The sequence below is a fragment of the Daldinia loculata genome (genome assembly GCF_022478755.1).
Source record: "Daldinia loculata strain CBS 113971 unplaced genomic scaffold F4817scaffold_75, whole genome shotgun sequence".
Classification (NCBI taxonomy): Eukaryota; Fungi; Ascomycota; class Sordariomycetes; order Xylariales; family Hypoxylaceae; genus Daldinia; species Daldinia loculata.
Genome location: NW_026054929.1, coordinates 79,480 through 98,370, shown reverse-complemented (window position 1 = coordinate 98,370; position 18,891 = coordinate 79,480). Strand labels below are relative to the sequence as shown.

Sequence of the window (18,891 nt, the reverse complement as noted above, 5' to 3'; positions counted from 1 at the left end):
CAGTGCAGGTGTACCAGATGCTAACGCGGGTGCCTTAGCTTGCCCTTTCCTGCCTAATGAGAAGGAGGATGCCGTAAGGCTAAGACAATGATTGGCCCAAAATATTATTTGCCCGGACGGCAGATACTTCCAAGCAGAATTCAAGATTGCATGGCATGGCATTTAACAAGACATTCTTGTGGATTCAAGCACAGTTCAAATGCCCACACGCATCTTTTAGTCAGGTACATTCTTTACTCTACCGAATTATCTCTAGTTGAATTCTCTCAAGATTCCATTCCAAATGCGATAGATAAGGTGCCTTGTAAATACATAAACTACTCTGCAAGCGTTTAGTGGTAATTGCATATTGAGATTATATCCCATTAACCCCCAACCAATTCAAATAGGAGTTTGGCTCTGGGCCTATTCTTGTTACTTCCATACATGTACGTAGGTAGGTTAGGTACATATGCACATCTGTAATACCCACATATTGCGAATCCGGTGGTACGGGTCCAGCAGATTAATGTCGCCACGCCTCAACAGCGTAGGAATCGATCGCGATAGCGTAGGAAAGTAAAGAAATCGCGACTTACCTCGGTGGAATGATGAGGTAAACGGAGTCGTATAATCCGCTTGTACGACCGTGTACGACCAAGTTACCCCGCCATACGTACAGAAGGTACCTCCTACCTTACTCATATGTACTTACTATGTACCCCACCATCTCATGATGGCTTTAGGTTATTGTATGTAGCTTAAACAGATAAACTTAGAAACTCTCCCCACACTTGTCACTTGTCTCGTGAACATCGTATATAGCCTGAATACCAATGATCTCGCTACTGAGGCCGAATGTTCTAATTTATTTCCCATATCTAGCTGCCATCCCGCCCTGAGTCTAAGAGTCTATTTCGAGCCTCCAGCTAACCCCCACATCCCTCGAATTCATATTAGCACCAGCAACAACTTGACAACTGTAGCAAACACCACCATGGCCGACGAGATCTCCTTCCTGCCACTCGGCGCTATTATCCAATCCTTTAAGGTTGGTGGTCTTAACATTGTCCAAGGCTTCCCGACCCAAGAGCTTTATGCCGAGCATAACAGCTCGCACTTTGGCGCCACAATTGGCCGTGTCGCAAACCGCATCTCGGGCGCCAAGGTCGAGGGTTTGAACGGAGGAAAGTCATATAGCTTCGTTGCCAACAACGGACCGAATACCCTGCACGGCGGAAATGTGGGCTGGGGTAAGCGGGTATGGAAGGGTCCGACCCCGGTGGGCGTCCGCAAGAACATTCCCGGAATCGAGGGCGAGCTTAAGGGTGGAGAGACCGTCGAGTTCTCGCTTATAAGTGAAGACGGAGATGAAGGGTTCCCCGGTGAGGTTCTAGTCAAGGTCTTCTATACGGCCGGTAAGGTTACCGAGAACGGAAGAGAGGTCACAGTTCTTAGCCAGGAATACGAGGCTGAGCTAGTAGGAGGTGCGGAGGAAACTATCATCAACATGACAAACCATTCGTATGGTCACCTAGATTTCTACGGACAGGAGCAAGGATGCATTATGCTAATATGAATAGGTACTTTAACCTCTCGGGCAAGCCAACTATCGAGGGAACCGTGGTCCAACTTTGTACCAATTCATATCTCCCTCTCGATGAGTGGGGTATCCCAACCACCGGACCAACTGCGTACTCCAAAGTCGCAACAACGACTCCTTTCACCCTCGGCGCCCAGGAGCCGGATTTCGACGACTGCTTCATCGTCGATCCCGCCGCTTCTCCCAGCTCTGTGCCGATAGACACACGAGGTCTTCCTCTCACTAAACTTGTTTCCGCTCACCATCCAGAAAGCAAAATCCACCTAGAGGTTCTTAGCACGGAGCCCGCATTCCAGTTCTATACCGGCAAGTGGATTGATGTGCCGGCTGTAGGCGGAGCTCCCGCGCGCGGGCCGCGCAGCGGTTTTTGCGTGGAACCCAGCCGGTTTGTAAATGCTATTAACGTTGATGATTGGCGGAGCCAGCAGCTTCTAAAGAAGGGTGAGAAATACGGAGCCCGGATCGTGTACAAGGCATGGAAAGAGTAATCAGCACTCCAATGGTGATGGATAACAAGAGGTTATTGGAAGACGGGAGCCGCTTATATGTGTTATATTAGCCACTCAAATCTAATTGAATATCTACAACTCTTCTTCTTCGTCTTCCTCAACCTCCTCCTTAGCTGGCGCCTTAGCCTCCTGTTTTCTATACAGTGCAGCCAGAAACTCGCTACTACTAGCTTCTTCTAACCCTTTATCCTCACGCTTTTTGAGAAAACGCGGGAATCGTAAACTAAGCCCTCGATCCTGGCTCACTAGTCCAATAGCCGCAGTGTATGTCGGCGATAATGTAATGTCGGCAAATGCCATCTCCCACACCTCCTGAGGCTCGAACCAGACATCCGGCTCGGGACCCGAGTACTCTACGAAGCTAGGCTTTGTCTTGCGGACATTTTTATATTTCCTCCCGTCATTCTCGCCCGCCTCGTCACTACTCCTATCTTCTTCCCCTTCGCCTTCCCTAACGCCATTGGAATCCGACTGTTCGTCGCCGGAACCGTCGTCGTAGAATTTCTTATTCGCCTTGTAGAAGGCATCCGTGAACCCGGACATGCATTTGCACACGACGTCCAGGGTCCCTGTCGCGTCGTTGCGAACGGCCATAAGCATAGGCGACCACCATTTCGCCTTGCGGCCTTGCCCATGCCATCCAGCTACCGGTATAAGATCTAGCGTGTCAAACGAACTGCTATAGTCCTTCTTCACTTTAAGCCACGAGTCAAGGCGCTTATCGGGCTCGTAAGTGGCAAGCAGTGGTTTCCGGCGTGGAGATGGCTTCTTTTCTTGGTCACCATTGCTAACTCCCTTTCCTTTGCCTTTTTTCCCTTTCGACTTTGTCGGTAAAGTGAGGGTCTCGCTCTCTTCTAAATCTTCCGCCGCCCGATTAGGATCCTCTGAGGCGTCGCTAGGGGCGGGCAGATTGGGCAGGTTATCAAGAATCTTAACCATAATGCCCTCACATTTGTTCTCTACAGCTTGCTTGAAGAAGTCCAGTACACCTTCGGAATCCTGCGACGTAGCGTCGAGGTTCTTCACCCAGGTAAAGTGGTGCGGTATTTCCGTAAATAGAGATCGTAGCAACGTACGCCGCTCGCGGAACGGCCGGTCTAAGAGCGGCTGGCCGTTCAGGTACATCAAGTCGAACGCGAATAGGCAGACGTCAATTGTGATGCTCCCAATTGCCACGTCCTTCCGAGCTCGGTTCGTGAGTGTTTGGAAATTCTTTAATTCCCCTGTTTGGCGATCCACTGCAACCACTTCACCCTCCATGATAAAGCTGCTGACACCCTCCCCACGCAGCTTTGGCACTAATTCTACGAGGTCTGGATATTTGTCGGTCATGACCTCCAGATGCCGGGAAAATATTGACACCTTGCCCTTATCATCGCAGTGGACCTGCGCTCGTTGACCATCATATTTGAACTCGCATGCGAAATCTCTCCCTTGCAACTTCGTAAGCATCTCAGATAGATCCCTTGTAATACTCCCCAGCATTGGCCTTAAAGGTATATGTAGCGTCAGATCGCACCTCATTAACAACTCATCACACACTCCTATTTGGAGCATAGCAGGGATGAGATCATTATAGTTGGGACGCCTTGCGAAACAAGCTTTGACGATCTCCTCGGCTCTACCCCATACGTCCGCGAGCTCTTCTTTTTTCAATGCCTTAAGCTCGTCGACAGATTTCAAGGGAAACTCCGCGTCAGGCGGTCTAGAAAGGAGAAACGCGCGCGATAAAGCGATTAGCATTGTGGTTTTCACAGCGCCAATACGCAGGTGTTGGCATAGCGTGCGGACAACATATCGACTCTCCTCGCCACCCCGAGCATCTTGGAGTAATCGATCCACGATACGCTGTTTCACCTCGCCGCTACCCTGTCCCTGGCTACTAGCTACTTTTACTAGAGACTGATAGACGCCTTTTATCGTAAGCGGCTTTGGCTTCCGCAGTGTGAAGCTCTGTTTCTTTTTCGCTTCGAAGGCAACGTCTCCCGCATCGCCGTACTTGTCGTAAATTGCCTTCAGAGATCGATTATCCAAGCCGCAGACATTCTTCAAGGCCTTCGAAATCGCTGAGCCTCCTAATCCGAGTTCCAGCGAGATATAAGGTGGTGATATTGAGTTTGTGGCAAGCCAGACCTACTTGCTGTAATTAGTAGGACATATAAACATAGATAATAAACAGGTAACTAACAGCTGGCAGTAGGCTCTCAGAATCCCCTTCTATAAGGACGCGGAGGAAATTAACGAGCGTATCTACTATCTTAATTCGGCTAGATGTGCTGTTGATGAGTACGAAACAGCGCGTCAGAAGTGCATATGACGCATCACCACCATCGCTGGCCCAATGTTCCTGAAGATGCTGTATATACTTCGAAGGGTCGAATGTAAGAGGACTCTCGTCAAATAGTATGTTCTCCGAAACTATGTCCACAGAAGCTGTAACAGATTGTAACGACAGCGTGCCTTTACCCTTATTTTCAGCTTTCTTTACTCCTACTAGGGGATCCGAGGATGTTGGTGGAACATTAACAGCTTCAGTGATATTGTCCGATTTAGGCGGATTAGGGACCGCTGCCACGGCTGAAGATCCGGAGGCGTGCCCCACAGCTTCGGCCTCCTTATTCCATTCAGCCTGGAGCTTCCGTGCGAGCTCCTCGTCCGTCATCACCTGATCCTGCACAGGACCTTCATCGTTCGGTGTTTTATCCTTTGGCGTTTGATCATTAGGGCTTTTACTTTCCTTCTGCTTAGAGAAGAAATACTCCAGACCTCTAGAAGGTAAACCAGATGATTTCGAGTTGCCACTATTCAGCTTCCGCTTTTTCGTTGGACTAGACATCTCGATCTCGAGCCCGTAACGAAACACTGCATGGATATATAGATGCAAGCGCTACTTAACCATTAGAATATATTTAGCTCATCTAATTGGTTTGACGCGCCTTCCTCGCATCCCGTAGTACGCTCTAATCAATGATGAGAAAATATTGATGATGTCGTTGACAGGTACCGGTAGCATCGCTGTGTTGCATTTGTAATAAAACATTCAATTATACGAGAAATGCATCCCTCGAGATTACCTAGGTAGAACACAGGGTATGGTGGACGGTTAGGACATTTGTGCCAAAATCAAAAAAGTCGGTTGCACTATGCCTAATAAAGTAATGGTAACGCTAAAGGTACAGTATAAATTCGATTGTTTACGCTGTATACATAATTAATAATTTTTATAAGGTAATAATATCTTTTTTTATCTTTTGCTATACCATAATAACTTAACGAATATCTATCCAATTTTTTTTTTAAAAATGATAATATTTTAATTAAAAAATAACAAAAATTACAGTTTAAACCGCAGGTAATTTGACCTAATATTGGGAAAGATATTTAAAACGCTGTATAATTATGTAATAATATACGGGCAACCCTTTCTTACTAATCTTTAACATCAACCAATCAAATTAAAAGATTTAATTGTCAATTTAATCTTCACTTGCCTTATATGTACGTACACCCACGTAAACACAATACATTACACATTCGAATAACTTTACCAATATAGCAATTTAAGTCATATAATTAGTATCATTTTATAGTCTGAATTGATGCGAAAATAAAAATCCAAGTTGCATCTAAATCAGACTTGTTGTTAATATGTTATATATAAATGAAGTTTCCCCGGAAAGGCTAGCACGTGATACCCTTCGAGGGCACCTCGGAAAGGTCTTTCTAAAAGGCCCCAAATATTTCAACAATAAATAAAATATTTAATACCTACCGGATAGCCATGCAATTTGGACCATTGTTTTCGCATTAATTCAAGCTATAAAATAAAACTAATCATAATACTTAAAACGCTATATTCGTAAAGTTATTCGAGTATATATTATATTATAAGTAAGTATATTAATATAATTATCAAAAACCTTATATTTTACCTTGTATTTACCCCGCATAATATACTGTGCCCTTAGCGTTGCTTACTATATTACCCTTTTTGGAAAGCCTTGGCCTATTTTCTTGATTTTAGCACAAATGTCTTAACCGTCCACCATACAAGGTTACGTAAAACGTTAGCAAGGAATTGTGGCGTGCGCATTAAACTTTTAAAGTCATTTTTTACTTTTAGTAATTCTCTTTTATCCGTGCGCAAATAAGCGATTATTATGGTGGACCATTAGTATAACTGTGTTAAAATCAAGAAAATTGGTGGCATTATGTTTAATAAAGTAATAATAACGTTAAAGGTATAGTGTAAACTCGATTATTTACCTTATATATATAATTTATAAAGTAATATAAACCCCTTTTAAACTTAATAATATAATAATTTTACAAATATTTATTTAAATTTTTTTTAAAAAATATTAATATTTTAATTAATAAATAATAAAAATTATGGTTTAAGTTATATATTATTTAACTTAATATTAATAAAAATATTAAAAAAGTTATAAATGTAATTATACGGGTTATTTTTTTAAAAGATTTAAAAGATTAATTAATTAAATTAAATTGTTAATTTAATATTTAATTACTTTATATATTTATATATAAATAACATATTTAAATAACTTTATAAAAATAATAATTTAAACGTTATAATTAATATTATTTTAAAGTTTTAATTAATGTAAAAACAATAATTTAAATTGTATTTAAATTAGTTTTTTAATTATTATGTTATAATAAAATTAAATAACGTTTGTTTAAAAAAGTAAACACGTGATACCTTTTAAAAGCACTTTAATAAAGTCATTTTAAACAAATTTTAAATATTTTAATAATAATATAATACTTAATATATATTATATAAATATACATTTTAATCCATTATTTTTACATTAATTAAAGTTATAAAATAATACCAATTATAACGTTTAAATTATTGTTTTTATAAAGTTATTTAAATATATTATTAATACGTAAATATATAAAATAATTAAACATTAAATTAACAATTTAATTTAATTGGTTAAATCTAGATTTTAATGGAAAAAGTAGCCCGGATTTTATTTTATATATACCTCGCATAATGTATTATATACTTAACGTTCTTTGTTATATTATCTTTTTTGGAAAATTCTAACCTATTTTATTAATTTTGGCACAGTTGCACTAATGGTCCACCATAACTACACTCAAATCAACAAATCTAGAAAACCACGCTTTGATCTTTAAATGAAATAATTTATCATACCGCAAAACTTATCCTAATACAGCCCGTCGGAGATATAAATCAGCTCCTACCATCGGTAGACCAAGAGAGGGGCCTTGCTCAAGGTAGTTCATGACCTGATCCCAACAGAAAATGAAAACCATCCCAGTTTGCCGTGAATCTAGATCAAACTCCTAGATTAAACCACCTTATGTCGGCATCTAGGTTCACAGGAACCACATGGCCAACGTCGTGAGCAGAAATCCCAACCAAGTAACCACCATCTCCATATAGCATTTGAGTATAGCCTCCCTGTGGCCTATCCGTAATATTCTGAGTGAGCTCGACACCCTGGATAGCCGACCACTGCTTCAGCTGTTCTCCAAAGTTTTTATAACTGACAAACTCATCCGCGGTACCATGGAAAGTTTGCAGGCGGGGATATCCTCCGGTCCATCTTGGGTTCATAGCTCGGACTATCTTTGCCCATTCCTCGCCCGTCTTAATATTCTGGCCGTTGGCGCATTTGGAATCAGCACTCTGCGGGCTCGATCCGGGTGAGCCCGCCAGGCAGCCTGCTGGGACACCAGAATAGCAAGATCCGGCCATGAATAAGTCCGGATAAGTGGCCAGGAGCACGTTCGTCATCATACAGCCAGAAGACGTGCCTTGAACATAGATTCTCATCGGGTCTGCGTTATACGCTTCGATGAAGTACCTCATCATGTTTGCCAGACCAGTGCTGTCACCTCCTCCATCTACTGTGAGAGACTTATTCGAGGCAACGTCCTGTGATACCATTAAGTTAGCAAATATCTCCTTCAAGTTAACTTGACTATAATGCCGCCATCAAACTCACCCAGCAGTTGTCGTCCATTCTGGTGGATGGGTAAACTACAATAAACCCCTTTGCCTCAGCATAAGCGTCAAAGTTCGCCATTTTATGATACAGAGCCCCCGATCCGCCACAATAGTGTAGCTGTATATCTTGTTAGCTTTTTTTCTTAGGTCCCAGAAATAGTCAGGTCTTACGGCAAGAAGGACGGCGGGCGAACTCTGCAAATTTCTGGGAATGTATGCATGCATGTCCAGATGTGTCGGGTTCTCGCCCCAATCAGAAATTTGTATCCACTTCGCATATGAAGTCGAAAATGAGAGTAGCCAGGCTACTGTGCCTGTGAGAGTGAAACCGCGCATGGTGGCTGGACTTTAGAAAGTGTTTAACTAGATCTGATTTCAGAGAGAAGTTTGGAAGATGTTCTACAAGTCCAAACAAAACCTGGGGTCTCGCTGATCCTTATGTATTTATAGACTTGGGATCTCTTAACACTAAAAGGTAAGATACTTTGATGGCTATCAAAACTCAACCTTATCCGCTTGACAGACTCGAAGTTTAGAGTCGGCTAATTGGGCGTGCCATGCAGGGGAAGCCAAGAGCTTAATGTAACCCGATGTCATAGAGGATTCGGGGCGTGTAAATTCATATCAATCTTGGTTCCCCGCGCACGGTTCCATCATAGTTTATTTAAAGAGTCACTCTATTTAAATGCCGGCCCAAGAAGCCGTGTCTCTCTACGCAGACGCGATATATCATTCGCAAGGATTATAGTTGGAGTTACGCCTCTCTAGCCTCCGCAATTGTGACTGTGGCATGTCCCAACAGCACCTAGGTTCTAGACAAAAGTTTAGGCTCTTTCTATCGTGACTCTATTCTTAGTTGTTTCTTTACCTTATACCTTTGACACTCCTTTCATCTTGGACAACGCACAGGCTCATAAGCTAGTCAGCGATTACGGCGTCGTTTTTCGTGTTCGACAGGATAGTAAACAGGAGCGAAAAAGTTGATTATGTATTATTAACCTCATTTTGGTAAAATCCAAGGCATAAGATAGCTAAATTCATACTATACCCCCGTATATATGCCTTGAGATATAAAAGTGATTAATCATCAATTATATAACTTGCTGTCTTCGTTGAAAGATGCTTGCTTCGTACGTCATCCGTTTGCAGGTAGCTCCTGTGGTTCGCTGGGACGATCTATTCCACTATACGTCGCCTCCGAGCCGGTTACATCAAGCTCTTGTGGGTGACTAGGGGCGTCCAACTCTATCTTCACTGCTGAGTTCCCATGCAACTCTATTTTGGATTGCGCTTTAACTCTTCTTTGCCTGCGACGCCATAATAAAAACGCACTCATTATGATAACAAACACTCCAGAGCAAGCGCCTACAACAGTCCCAGCGATCCAGGCACGACTAGCTGGTGTGGCCGGTTCAGAGCTAAACGTGGGTGGCGGTGAAATACCAATCGCTATAAAGAATCAGCAGAGGAGTTACACTATGTGAGATTAATTTGAAAGCAATTCCCTACCACTAGTAGTCTGGTCCCCAATACTTGTCGGCAACTCTAAATTAGTTGTAATCTGTCGATATGTTGTTGTGAAGGTGAAAGTCGTTAGCTCCCCGTTGACTGTCTTCGGAATCTCGACGACCGCAGTGGCCGGAATTTGCGAATATAGAGTGATGGCTGTTTGAAATAACCAGGTCATTGTGACTCCCCCAATAATTGCCGTGCCTATATCAAAGTTAACGGCAGAGAATTGGTTATAATTGCGTATTTACATCAAGATACTGGGCCAGAAGAGAACCAGATACATACTAAAAATGAGATTAGCGCAAATTCCCCCCCCAGCTACTGGGTTTGGGGACTTATATTGGATACTTTCAGAGGATATGAGTTTCTAACACATACCCTGGTAACGTCGTCGTCACAATTTCATATGGTATAGACTTGGAGCTTGTCGAATTTGATCCTCCTGCAGGCGTAATAGAACCTAAAGGTTTCGTATCACAATAATGGAGCCACTGGTCCATGGCGTTTCCCGCGTCCCCTTCATTCGTCGACGTCCAATTCCCTCCATTACCTTCAATGCAATTCTTACACGCATCGCGGTATACCATAAAGGCGGAGTCGGGTACACATAGCGATCCCGATTTGCCAACCTTTTGTGCTTCAATGACTGCATTGTCTGTAATTTTTTGCGTGAGCGACCTCTCTTAGAAAATATATCCTAGACAGGTTGGGTAGTAGATAGATACTTACTACAATTGCTATAACAGACCGCTGGGAGTGTTTCTTCCCTAGCAATTACTCGGTTTAACATTCGCATGATGCCTGGTAATTTGAGTATGAATAGCAAAGACCTTGCACAATGTAGGCCTGGCGGTAAAGGCAGGCTTTTAACCAAGACTTTCCCCCAATATTCGTATCTGATTTCAATTGGTCCCCAGAGGTGATCGCCCCCTTTTGTAGTTGTACTGCAGGCGAGAACGGGTTGATAATGGTGTTTCGCTAGCTGACGGAAAACGAGTGGTTACACCAATTATAGTGTAAGTAATGGATTATTTACTAATCTGCCATTTTATTGGCTACCTTAAGATGGTTGAAGCACTATATCCGAGAAGTAATATAGCTGGTCAGAGTATTTACAGATTTGCATCATGCAGTGTTACCAACAAGAAAACATGCTGGGCTTATTCGGGGGTATATACTGTACTACGTGAGAAATTCTACGAGACATGGTAAGAGGTGCCTATGATATACGAGTCTATACCGTATCAATTGTCATGGTACAAAACACGATGTGAAAACTCCAAGATATATTTTAGAAGATCACTTACATTCGTGCTTCTCCCTGCGGCTATAATTAAATACAATCTGGCTACCATTTTACACAATCGACGTATCACGGAAAAATATAGTGGAATACTTAGTATTCTCACACAAGAATGTGTTATTGGAATTTCAACACTAGATACATGATACTCGATTTTATAAGTCGCAACCCCGTTACTGGGGCCCCCCCAGTGGGGACCACCCATTTTATATGGGAAATCAGCAAAATCGCATATTCGTAATTAATCCAAAAAAATAGATAAAAATATAAAGTTTTTATTTCTAAGTACATTCTAAAGTCTTTACTTCGTATAAAAATTGCAAAAAATATCCGTCCAATATTTGTGGTTGAATTAATAAAAATGGTTTCGTTAACAGTTATACATATAAATATGTATATAAAACTGTTAAAGCTTATAACTTTACGAATATTGTTGCTAAAAATTCCCTTTTTTTATTAATAAATAAAGGTTTTTTTAAATTATAACATATATTTAAAAAAAGGTTAATAGCTATTTTATTTATAAAATTATTAGCTTTTATAGTAGTTTTAAAGTGTTGGATTTAAAAGTCCCATACATTTTAGAACTTTTTTAACGAAAAAAACACCTAAAATTATCACTTTTTACTATTTCACCATAAGAACGTTAAAATATAAAATTGAAAAAAATCCAAATTAAGTAATATTATAGTAAATGAATAAAAAACTAAGATTGCATATTTTTAGCTATTTTCTTAAATTAATTATGAATATGCGATTTTGTTAATTTTACATATAAATCAGGTGGCCCCCACTGGGGGGGCCCCAGTAACGGGGTTGCGACTTATAGCCAAATTACTTAGGCAATGTCTTGGGATCGATGGCTTTTATATTTCTAATGATACTCGAAATCCATTATGTCTTCAGCTAATTACATTAGCCCCTCTAGGCAACATTCATACTTCTCCAGGTTACTTCTAGAACTTCTTGGAAAGCAAATTGCGGCCTCTCATTTATTATCAACCCTATTGACAGTCGTTTACCTATGGCTACCTATTTAGGTTGGGCCTTTCCCGGTATGTTCTGGGTTAGTTAACTCGCATCTTTTGTTTTAACTCTTCTTATTCCCCAGCCACCTTAGATAGCGCTGTTATAATTAAAATGGGGATACGAAATATTTGAGTGTTACCGAGATAGGAATGACTTACTGGTAATATATAGGTACTATGGGATAGTAAAATTTGCTTTTATCACATTAGTTATTTAAAGTTCATCGTAAATACTATGTCGTTCTAACTATCTTCATAGAACTCAAACAACTCTATCGATACCTCGTCATATTGTCCCCAGCCTTACGACAATTGTAGATTGAATTACTATCGTGGCGCGAGGACGTTGAATTAATCTTTCACGTTAAAAAGGTACATACCCCTCATCAGAAATCCTACTTGGAAATGTGAGTGGATCTGCTATACCCAAATAGCTGGGATATGGAATATATTACGGACCGTGCCACCCTTGTGCTGATCATGCGGTTGGCAGGTATTTCGAACAGGAGTTTGTTTCATCCAAATCATTACTATCTGTGCGTTGCCGATTTCCTTAAATTTTATACATGCCCGCCGTGAGCCTCCTTCCCATTGTCAAATCATTTGCCTTTGACGATCACCGAATTATCACGACTATATCGACTATATCTTAGACTTTACTTTACCTAACTGGGTACCTTATCTGTTAAAGATCCAACTCAGAAATCCAACATGGTAAACTTTTTATTTTTGATTATTAAAGAAGCGCTTAGCGAAACCCCGCTAACTCGACGAGTAGGCTCGACAACTGTCACCGGATGAAATTCAAGTCTTCAAAGAGCTCTTTGACTCCTATGTGAGTATAGGGCCTTACGAGAAATGAAAGATGTTTTGGTTTTAATCTGACTTCGTTCTAGGACACAGACAAGGGCGGTCAGTACTGAGAGCTCATCAGAATGATGAATTCTGGCCATTGAGTATTGACTGCTGTCTTCTAACTATTACTAGGCAACATAAGTGTGGAAGAATTTGCGAAAGTAATGTCTCAGAGTCCCGGAAAGCAGCCAACGGCAGATGAAGTGCAGCAAATCATCAGAGAGGTTGATCTCGACGGTGATGGAACTATCAACTTCAATGGTAAGTTTCATTACCCGGTATTTTATTCTAATATCGCCTGGGAAACACAAATACGAAAGGAAGATGAGCAAGTCGTATTCGGAAAGCTGATACGCAATAGAGTTCATCACGATGATGACAGGCCAGACGTACCCCCCAGTAGACGAAAAGGTCGACTATGCTAAAGCATGGAAGCAATTTGAGCCCTCCCTCAAGAGCTCAATTACACAAAGCCAATTCCGGCAACTCGTAGCGGGATTAGGAGAGGCTATCGGCGACGTTGAAATTGATCAAATAATCAATAACGTAGATGGAGAAGGCAAAATCACTTGTGAGTTTGGTCTGCATTTAACTGTAAACATGTCTCGGCTAACCGATATCCAGTCCAAGAGTTTGAAAATTTCATGAAGAATAGGAGTCTGGTGGATGAGATCGTGAATGGGTATCAGTGATGGGCTTGATATAATGCCACAGATGGCTAAAAGTGATGATTTGATATATGGTATTGATGACCCGAAGCTTATCCTTCGGTGGCATTGTTATCACTGCACCTGTAGAAGGAAGAAAATCTACGTATCCGGCAAGACTCCTATATCTAATTCTACTCCATCATAGCCTCTGTGAAGATATAGATCATTGGAAACACAAGGCCGAACCCACCGACACTACTAACGGAAAACTTTACTTAACCAGACTAGTTTAATCCTCTTCACTTGAACCATCTGCCTCCTCTTCTTTGGTATCTTCCGAACTTTCTTCGCTGTTATCAATGGTTGATTCAGTGACTGACGAGGTCTCTGATTGATCGTCCTCGTCTGCGTTAGATTCTGACATTGCGTCATATTCTGGTCCCCTTTCCTCGAATTCATGGTCGTGTTTATACTCATGGACAATATCCAAATGGATATAGCATTTCTGACAGAGCATGTAACTGAAGCAAGTCTTGCATGCGTAACACAAACCCTTAGCTTTCTAGAGGTTATTAGTTGGTCTGTTCATTGTATTGTATTTTGAGTGCGGGGATACGTACTAGAAAGCAACTGTCGCACCAAGCAGCATCGTGTACATGAGCCGCTCTTGGGAGCACCGGCTGGTTCTCTTCGGTTGGTGTTGGAATATCCTCGGCTACCTGCCCCTGATCTTCTTTTTCAAGTCCATTTTTCAAGAGGTCAATAACTCCAGGATCGGCCCCGAAATAGGAGGCGATTTCAAGCGGAGTTCAGAGTTCATTGCCAACCGGGCACTGAATAGATCGATCAGCGTGTTGCTCTAACAGTGCCCTAGTTACCCCAATGGTATCCTCGGCATCATTGGCGTCGTCCTAAAATTGCAAACGTCCTCCCCCCTTGGCGACCCAACAGAGAGGTGTCCACCCGTCTATGTCCCTTTGGTCCACATCTACTTGAGGATTCTACCAGAAGCTGAGTAATCGGCGTACTTGAAGAGGCAACGTGGAGAGGAATTAGGCCTTGGGTTGTTTGGACGTTCACATCTGCGCCTCTCTCGAGTAATAATATCACTAGACCTTCGTCTTGATTCCGTACTGCCTCGTATATTGGCGTTCTTCCATCAACATCTGCGAAATTGACGTCGGGCCCATACTCTAGGAGACACCTAGCAAGGTCTTTAAACTGATTTCTGATTGCGATAAGTAATGGGGTGGCTTTCTGCTCATCTATAGCGTTGATATTCACGTTATGTTTAACCAGAAGCCTTGTTAGGTCGATCCGCTGTTCGGTTGTAAGAGGTAAAGTTCGATTTACTACGCCATGTAAAAGCGGTGACTTAAGAAGCGGGTTATTAGGATCGGCGCCGCGTTCCAGTAGTAATTGGCATATCTGCACATTCCCATTGGCGACAGCATGATGCATAGATGTACCATTTCCTATTCCGCTTGGAGTATCGGGATCAACACCATGATTTAGAAATGCCTCGACACACCTCTTATTTCTGTGCCTTGCCGCTATTTCAATCGGCTTCATGCCACCAGGGTCCGGTTTATTTGGATCCGTTCCGAGTTCGAGGAGCTTTTGTACCACTGTCGGACATCCCCATTCGCAAGAAAAGCACAAAGGAGATGGCCTAGGAGTGCCACCATCGTAAATGCTATGCTCTAAAATATCCTTATTTTCTTTGGCAAGAAATTCTATTACTTCGACATGGCCTCCTAAAATGGCCGACGTCAATGAATTCCCATTGAAAGAGCCAGACTTGATGTCAGCTCCGTGCGTCACTAAAACTCTGGCTATTTTGAGGTGCCCATATGATGATGCAACCCGTAGAAGGTTCATCGAAGAGTCGCCTGTAAGCGGGTTATTGCAGTCGATTGGACACCCCTTTGATACCAAAGTTTCCGCAAGTTGAACAAAGTTCAATCTCGCTGCTCTATACAATAATGGCGGACCCCATTCGCTAATAGTATCATAAGAATTGAGTTGGAGGTAATTAATAAGGTCAATTACCAGCTGCTCTTGACCACTTGGGCCTGCTGCTTCGATAAAACGCAAGATAGTATCTTGGTTCCACGTTTTCGACCTGACGAGCTTTCGAACCACTTCCACGCGGCCGTTGAGAGCTGCTTCAAGTATCCCCGCTTCCAAGTCTTCGTCACTTTCTGGCCCAACCTCCAGGCACCCAAGACTAGCAAGGGGTGGAAAGGGGGTTTTCCAGCAATTGTCACTCACAGTGATAGGATGTGTGAAAATCCAGAAAGCCTCTGGCCAATGCCCCAATCCAACTTCTTGGAAGAGTCGATTCAACTTTCCGATCTTTTCCAAACGATCTTGGATTTGCATATAGTGATGAAACCAGTATTGAACCGCATAGGAAAATAAATCATGAGAATCATCTAACATTATGATAGATGGGTCATTTTCCGCATGTCTTTCGATAAACTCGACGTATCGCTCTTGAACACCAGGTCGTGAGAGGTAAGCTAGACAAGTAGTAGCAATATGATGATGAGCGTCGGCGGCAATCTCAGGCCAGATACAGGTTGGTCCTTCTTTTGCTTTGGGTGTCATGAATATGTCTCTTATGCGAAGGTTAGACGGATGAATTTCATTATTATCAATTCTGATAATACCGGCCAGCCAAGCAAGCCAGCTATGGTAGTCTGGGAAGATCACTCCTATGTCTGTCTTTTTGGGTAGACTGGTAGATCCTCCACCCTGTTCACGACTGATAAATACTACCGTGGCGAGTTCCCAGATAGACAATGGCTTGGTTGAGTAGAGAATCCAGGACAGTATTAGTCGTAGCAACGGCTGATTGGAAATGTTTCGGAGTATACGATCTATAATCAATTCGGAGGAGTATTGGCCGTTATGTCATCTATTGGCCTGAGAAAATCTTCCGGCGCAGCGTTCCTATTCAACGCTATTCTCCGCACCAATTGCTCTTGGATTACCGAACGTGCTAGGAAATCAATACCATCGAACCATGCAGGAATTTCCCACGAAATATGATCGAAGTCGTATGATTGGGGTAGATCCTCACTTTGCTGCTGCTTCTTTTTTGTGTCCTGTGATGAATCGAGTTGAAAATCATCAGAGGTAGACGCTAAACTAAGATCGAGGCTTCGCCAGTCTAATAACTCATCACTTAGATTATCGGCTCGACTAGTAACAAATACTTTCCATGACTTTTCGTTACTAACCACAACACGGGAGAGATATTGAATAAACGTTTTCCGCGAGTTCGCATCGCACTCATCAAAGTTGTTGATGACAATACGAATGCCATCGAATCTCCATAGAGCCTGTTCGAACCAATATATAAGGTCACTTTCGGTCCAGGCTCGTTCAGTGTCCAGAAACTTTAAGAAAGTCATTACTGAAGCTCTCGGACTTGGGTGATGGCAGACAATCTGCGCCAGAAATGTAAAGAGCATCTGGGACAACCGATTTCGCCTTATATCTTGACGATCAAATGTGAAGTAAAGTGTAAGAAATGTCATAGCCGTTTAGCCTAGATCGCCAAATGCCACCTAGGTATATGTGCTCCATTAGATTCTACGTTAAGCATATACATCAAAATCAGGATCCATTGGTCACCGATATAAAGGGACAGAAAGACAAAGTCATTAGGCGAGGAAAGAACAATAAATCAATAGAATAGGGAATAATAAGCTAGTATTAGAATTTAAAGGGAAAGCTTTGGTCTAACCACTCATCCAACCGATTCCCTTTAGGTAAACGACTGTACCGAAGCTTCATAAGGCGTCATCTACTTCACCTGTAACCCTGCTCACCACTCAGAACACCCATAACACCAGCACCAGAAATTTTCTAGGTGATACCCCTGCCTTACTTCTTCTGGATCTTTTGGAGGTACGTGAAGATGCCGTCAATTCTCAAGTTCTGGTTCTCCTTGTAGCCAGGCACGTATCGGTCACCCCACGGCTGCAGCTGGGTGTCTAGGTAGGCATAGTTAGCACTGATATCAAATTCGCCCGTTGGATAAGTCTTACCCCAAGTGACATCTGGCTTCTTAGCACAGATGAATGTGAAGGTTTCGTTGGTAGCCTGAATCAAATCGAAGTTGGGGTATTCGGTAACGATGTTCTGCCACGTCTGGTTGGTGACACCCCGCTCTGGGCCGTTGTAGTCTATGGCAATGCCCTGACTAGTCACATATACCTCGGGCTCCTTGTAGTATGCGATCGTGCGGGTCGTGTGCAATGCAATGGCGTCGAATACCAGCTGGATACGGCGATGGTCCCAGTTCTCACCTCCGTACTTCTTGAGGAACTCTGTCGAAGCGATGGCTCCGTCAACCTCAAATCGCTTGTCTAGAGAGGTGACTGGAGAGTTTGGGGTTTGGTCCCAGCCAAGATCATGTAGAATAGCAGCCACGGCTTGCACTTCAATGTCGACGCTGTTCAGAAGCGTCTCGTTATTGGCAATGATTTGAGATCCAAAGAGCCAGGCGCGAACCTGGTGCTTGTAGGTAGCGTCATCGCTGTGGTTACGAGCGAATTCCCTTGCAAGACGGACGATAGGCGTGTCAATGACGGTAAGTCCCGCTATCGTGGTGTTTGGGTAAGGAACGTTTCCTAGAACGGGGATACCACGTGGCCTGAATGGTGGTGGGTATGGGTAAAAGGGGGCTGAGGCGCCAAGGCCAGCTAAGCTGGTGAGAAGTAAGAGAACGTTCTGAGTGAATTGCATATTGGTGGTTGATACGAAGGCGAGTTTGTTACCGGATCGACCTGTTACTAGTTGTTACTGGGCTGATGATCTATCTAATTCAAGAAACGATGACCTTGATGGTCTATATATACACACTTTTCGAACTCTTGACTCCGGCATGACGGACATTATTCATAACTCCATGTCGACCTGTCAATGGCTTCTAGAACTCTTCACGTAGTCATGCGAGTAGCTATGTTGCTGGCCCACCAGGAACGCATCTATCACGTCAATTTTTGAGAATCTCGAAAGCGAATTGTATTGGACAGAAATCCGATGACATAGTAAGAAGAGACATGAATTCTGTAAGGGCGTCTAAAGTTAGTAAGTGAAGAAGAGCTGAGAGAGGGCAGCAAGGCTGGCCATCTGATTGGTGCGGGATATGTTCTATCTCCAATCGCGCCTATAGGTAACATTTATATTACTAGTGTGACCCCGACGGAGATATTTGACAGCTTACAAGATGTAACTTACCTTATGCCCGACCATTTCGCGGACGAGGGTACACTTCCGGAGGTTGGCAAAGGCTTACCATCAACAACGACGCAGTGCTGCATACAACTTACTAAGGACCAATAGACGATCCCTGCCCAGAAGTGCATATACAGTAATGCTCCCCAACACACTGGGTTGATGCTGATTGTAGCACCTAGCATT

General features: G+C 42.7%; 9 protein-coding genes across 9 annotated transcripts; 2 read left to right on the top strand and 7 right to left on the bottom strand.

The window, feature by feature from the left end:
- The first annotated feature begins 753 nt into the window (after positions 1–753).
- Positions 754–2,169, top strand: F4817DRAFT_351239 (aldose 1-epimerase). The gene is made up of 2 exons (XM_049305047.1): positions 754–1,503; positions 1,563–2,169. The coding sequence occupies exons 1-2, from the start codon at positions 977–979 to the stop codon at positions 2,068–2,070; spliced, it is 1,035 nt and encodes a 344-aa protein (XP_049154757.1). The 5' UTR covers positions 754–976; the 3' UTR covers positions 2,071–2,169.
- Positions 2,164–4,927, bottom strand: F4817DRAFT_361814 (ATP-dependent DNA ligase; the record flags this gene model as incomplete). Its single annotated transcript, XM_049306453.1, has 2 exons — positions 2,164–4,224; positions 4,280–4,927. 2 exons carry the CDS (start codon positions 4,925–4,927, stop codon positions 2,164–2,166), a joined length of 2,709 nt encoding a protein of 902 aa, XP_049154756.1.
- A 2,250-nt stretch (positions 4,928–7,177) lies between these two features.
- On the bottom strand, positions 7,178–8,616 carry F4817DRAFT_351237 (carbohydrate esterase family 1 protein). Its single transcript, XM_049305046.1, has 3 exons — positions 8,276–8,616; positions 8,103–8,222; positions 7,178–8,032 (listed from the first exon to the last, which is right to left on the bottom strand). The coding sequence occupies exons 1-3, from the start codon at positions 8,438–8,440 to the stop codon at positions 7,430–7,432; spliced, it is 888 nt and encodes a 295-aa protein (XP_049154755.1). The 5' UTR covers positions 8,441–8,616; the 3' UTR covers positions 7,178–7,429.
- Positions 8,617–9,207: 591 nt separating this feature from the next.
- On the bottom strand, positions 9,208–9,828 carry F4817DRAFT_272798 (uncharacterized protein). Its single transcript, XM_049299445.1, has 2 exons — positions 9,614–9,828; positions 9,208–9,553 (listed from the first exon to the last, which is right to left on the bottom strand). The coding sequence occupies exons 1-2, from the start codon at positions 9,789–9,791 to the stop codon at positions 9,240–9,242; spliced, it is 492 nt and encodes a 163-aa protein (XP_049154754.1). The 5' UTR covers positions 9,792–9,828; the 3' UTR covers positions 9,208–9,239.
- A 65-nt stretch (positions 9,829–9,893) lies between these two features.
- On the bottom strand, positions 9,894–10,410 carry F4817DRAFT_351235 (uncharacterized protein). The gene is made up of 2 exons (XM_049305045.1): positions 10,346–10,410; positions 9,894–10,271 (listed from the first exon to the last, which is right to left on the bottom strand). The coding sequence occupies exons 1-2, from the start codon at positions 10,404–10,406 to the stop codon at positions 9,967–9,969; spliced, it is 366 nt and encodes a 121-aa protein (XP_049154753.1). The 5' UTR covers positions 10,407–10,410; the 3' UTR covers positions 9,894–9,966.
- Positions 10,411–11,759: 1,349 nt separating this feature from the next.
- Positions 11,760–13,782, top strand: F4817DRAFT_351231 (EF-hand). The gene is made up of 8 exons (XM_049305044.1): positions 11,760–11,985; positions 12,207–12,354; positions 12,441–12,483; positions 12,726–12,782; positions 12,844–12,859; positions 12,935–13,063; positions 13,164–13,373; positions 13,427–13,782. Coding segments are annotated over exons 2-8 (525 nt in total). The 5' UTR covers positions 11,760–11,985; positions 12,207–12,352; the 3' UTR covers positions 13,495–13,782.
- On the bottom strand, positions 13,742–16,065 carry F4817DRAFT_368825 (ankyrin repeat-containing domain protein; the record flags this gene model as incomplete). The annotated part of the gene is made up of 3 exons (XM_049307280.1): positions 13,742–14,014; positions 14,073–14,185; positions 14,481–16,065. 3 exons carry the CDS (start codon positions 16,063–16,065, stop codon positions 13,742–13,744), a joined length of 1,971 nt encoding a protein of 656 aa, XP_049154751.1.
- A 278-nt stretch (positions 16,066–16,343) lies between these two features.
- Positions 16,344–16,874, bottom strand: F4817DRAFT_320209 (uncharacterized protein; the record flags this gene model as incomplete). Its single annotated transcript, XM_049301158.1, has 1 exon — positions 16,344–16,874. The coding sequence occupies one exon, from the start codon at positions 16,872–16,874 to the stop codon at positions 16,344–16,346; it is 531 nt and encodes a 176-aa protein (XP_049154750.1).
- A 381-nt stretch (positions 16,875–17,255) lies between these two features.
- Positions 17,256–18,318, bottom strand: F4817DRAFT_272740 (uncharacterized protein). The gene is made up of 2 exons (XM_049299444.1): positions 17,514–18,318; positions 17,256–17,459 (listed from the first exon to the last, which is right to left on the bottom strand). The coding sequence occupies exons 1-2, from the start codon at positions 18,211–18,213 to the stop codon at positions 17,350–17,352; spliced, it is 810 nt and encodes a 269-aa protein (XP_049154749.1). The 5' UTR covers positions 18,214–18,318; the 3' UTR covers positions 17,256–17,349.
- Between the last annotated feature and the right edge of the window lie 573 nt (positions 18,319–18,891).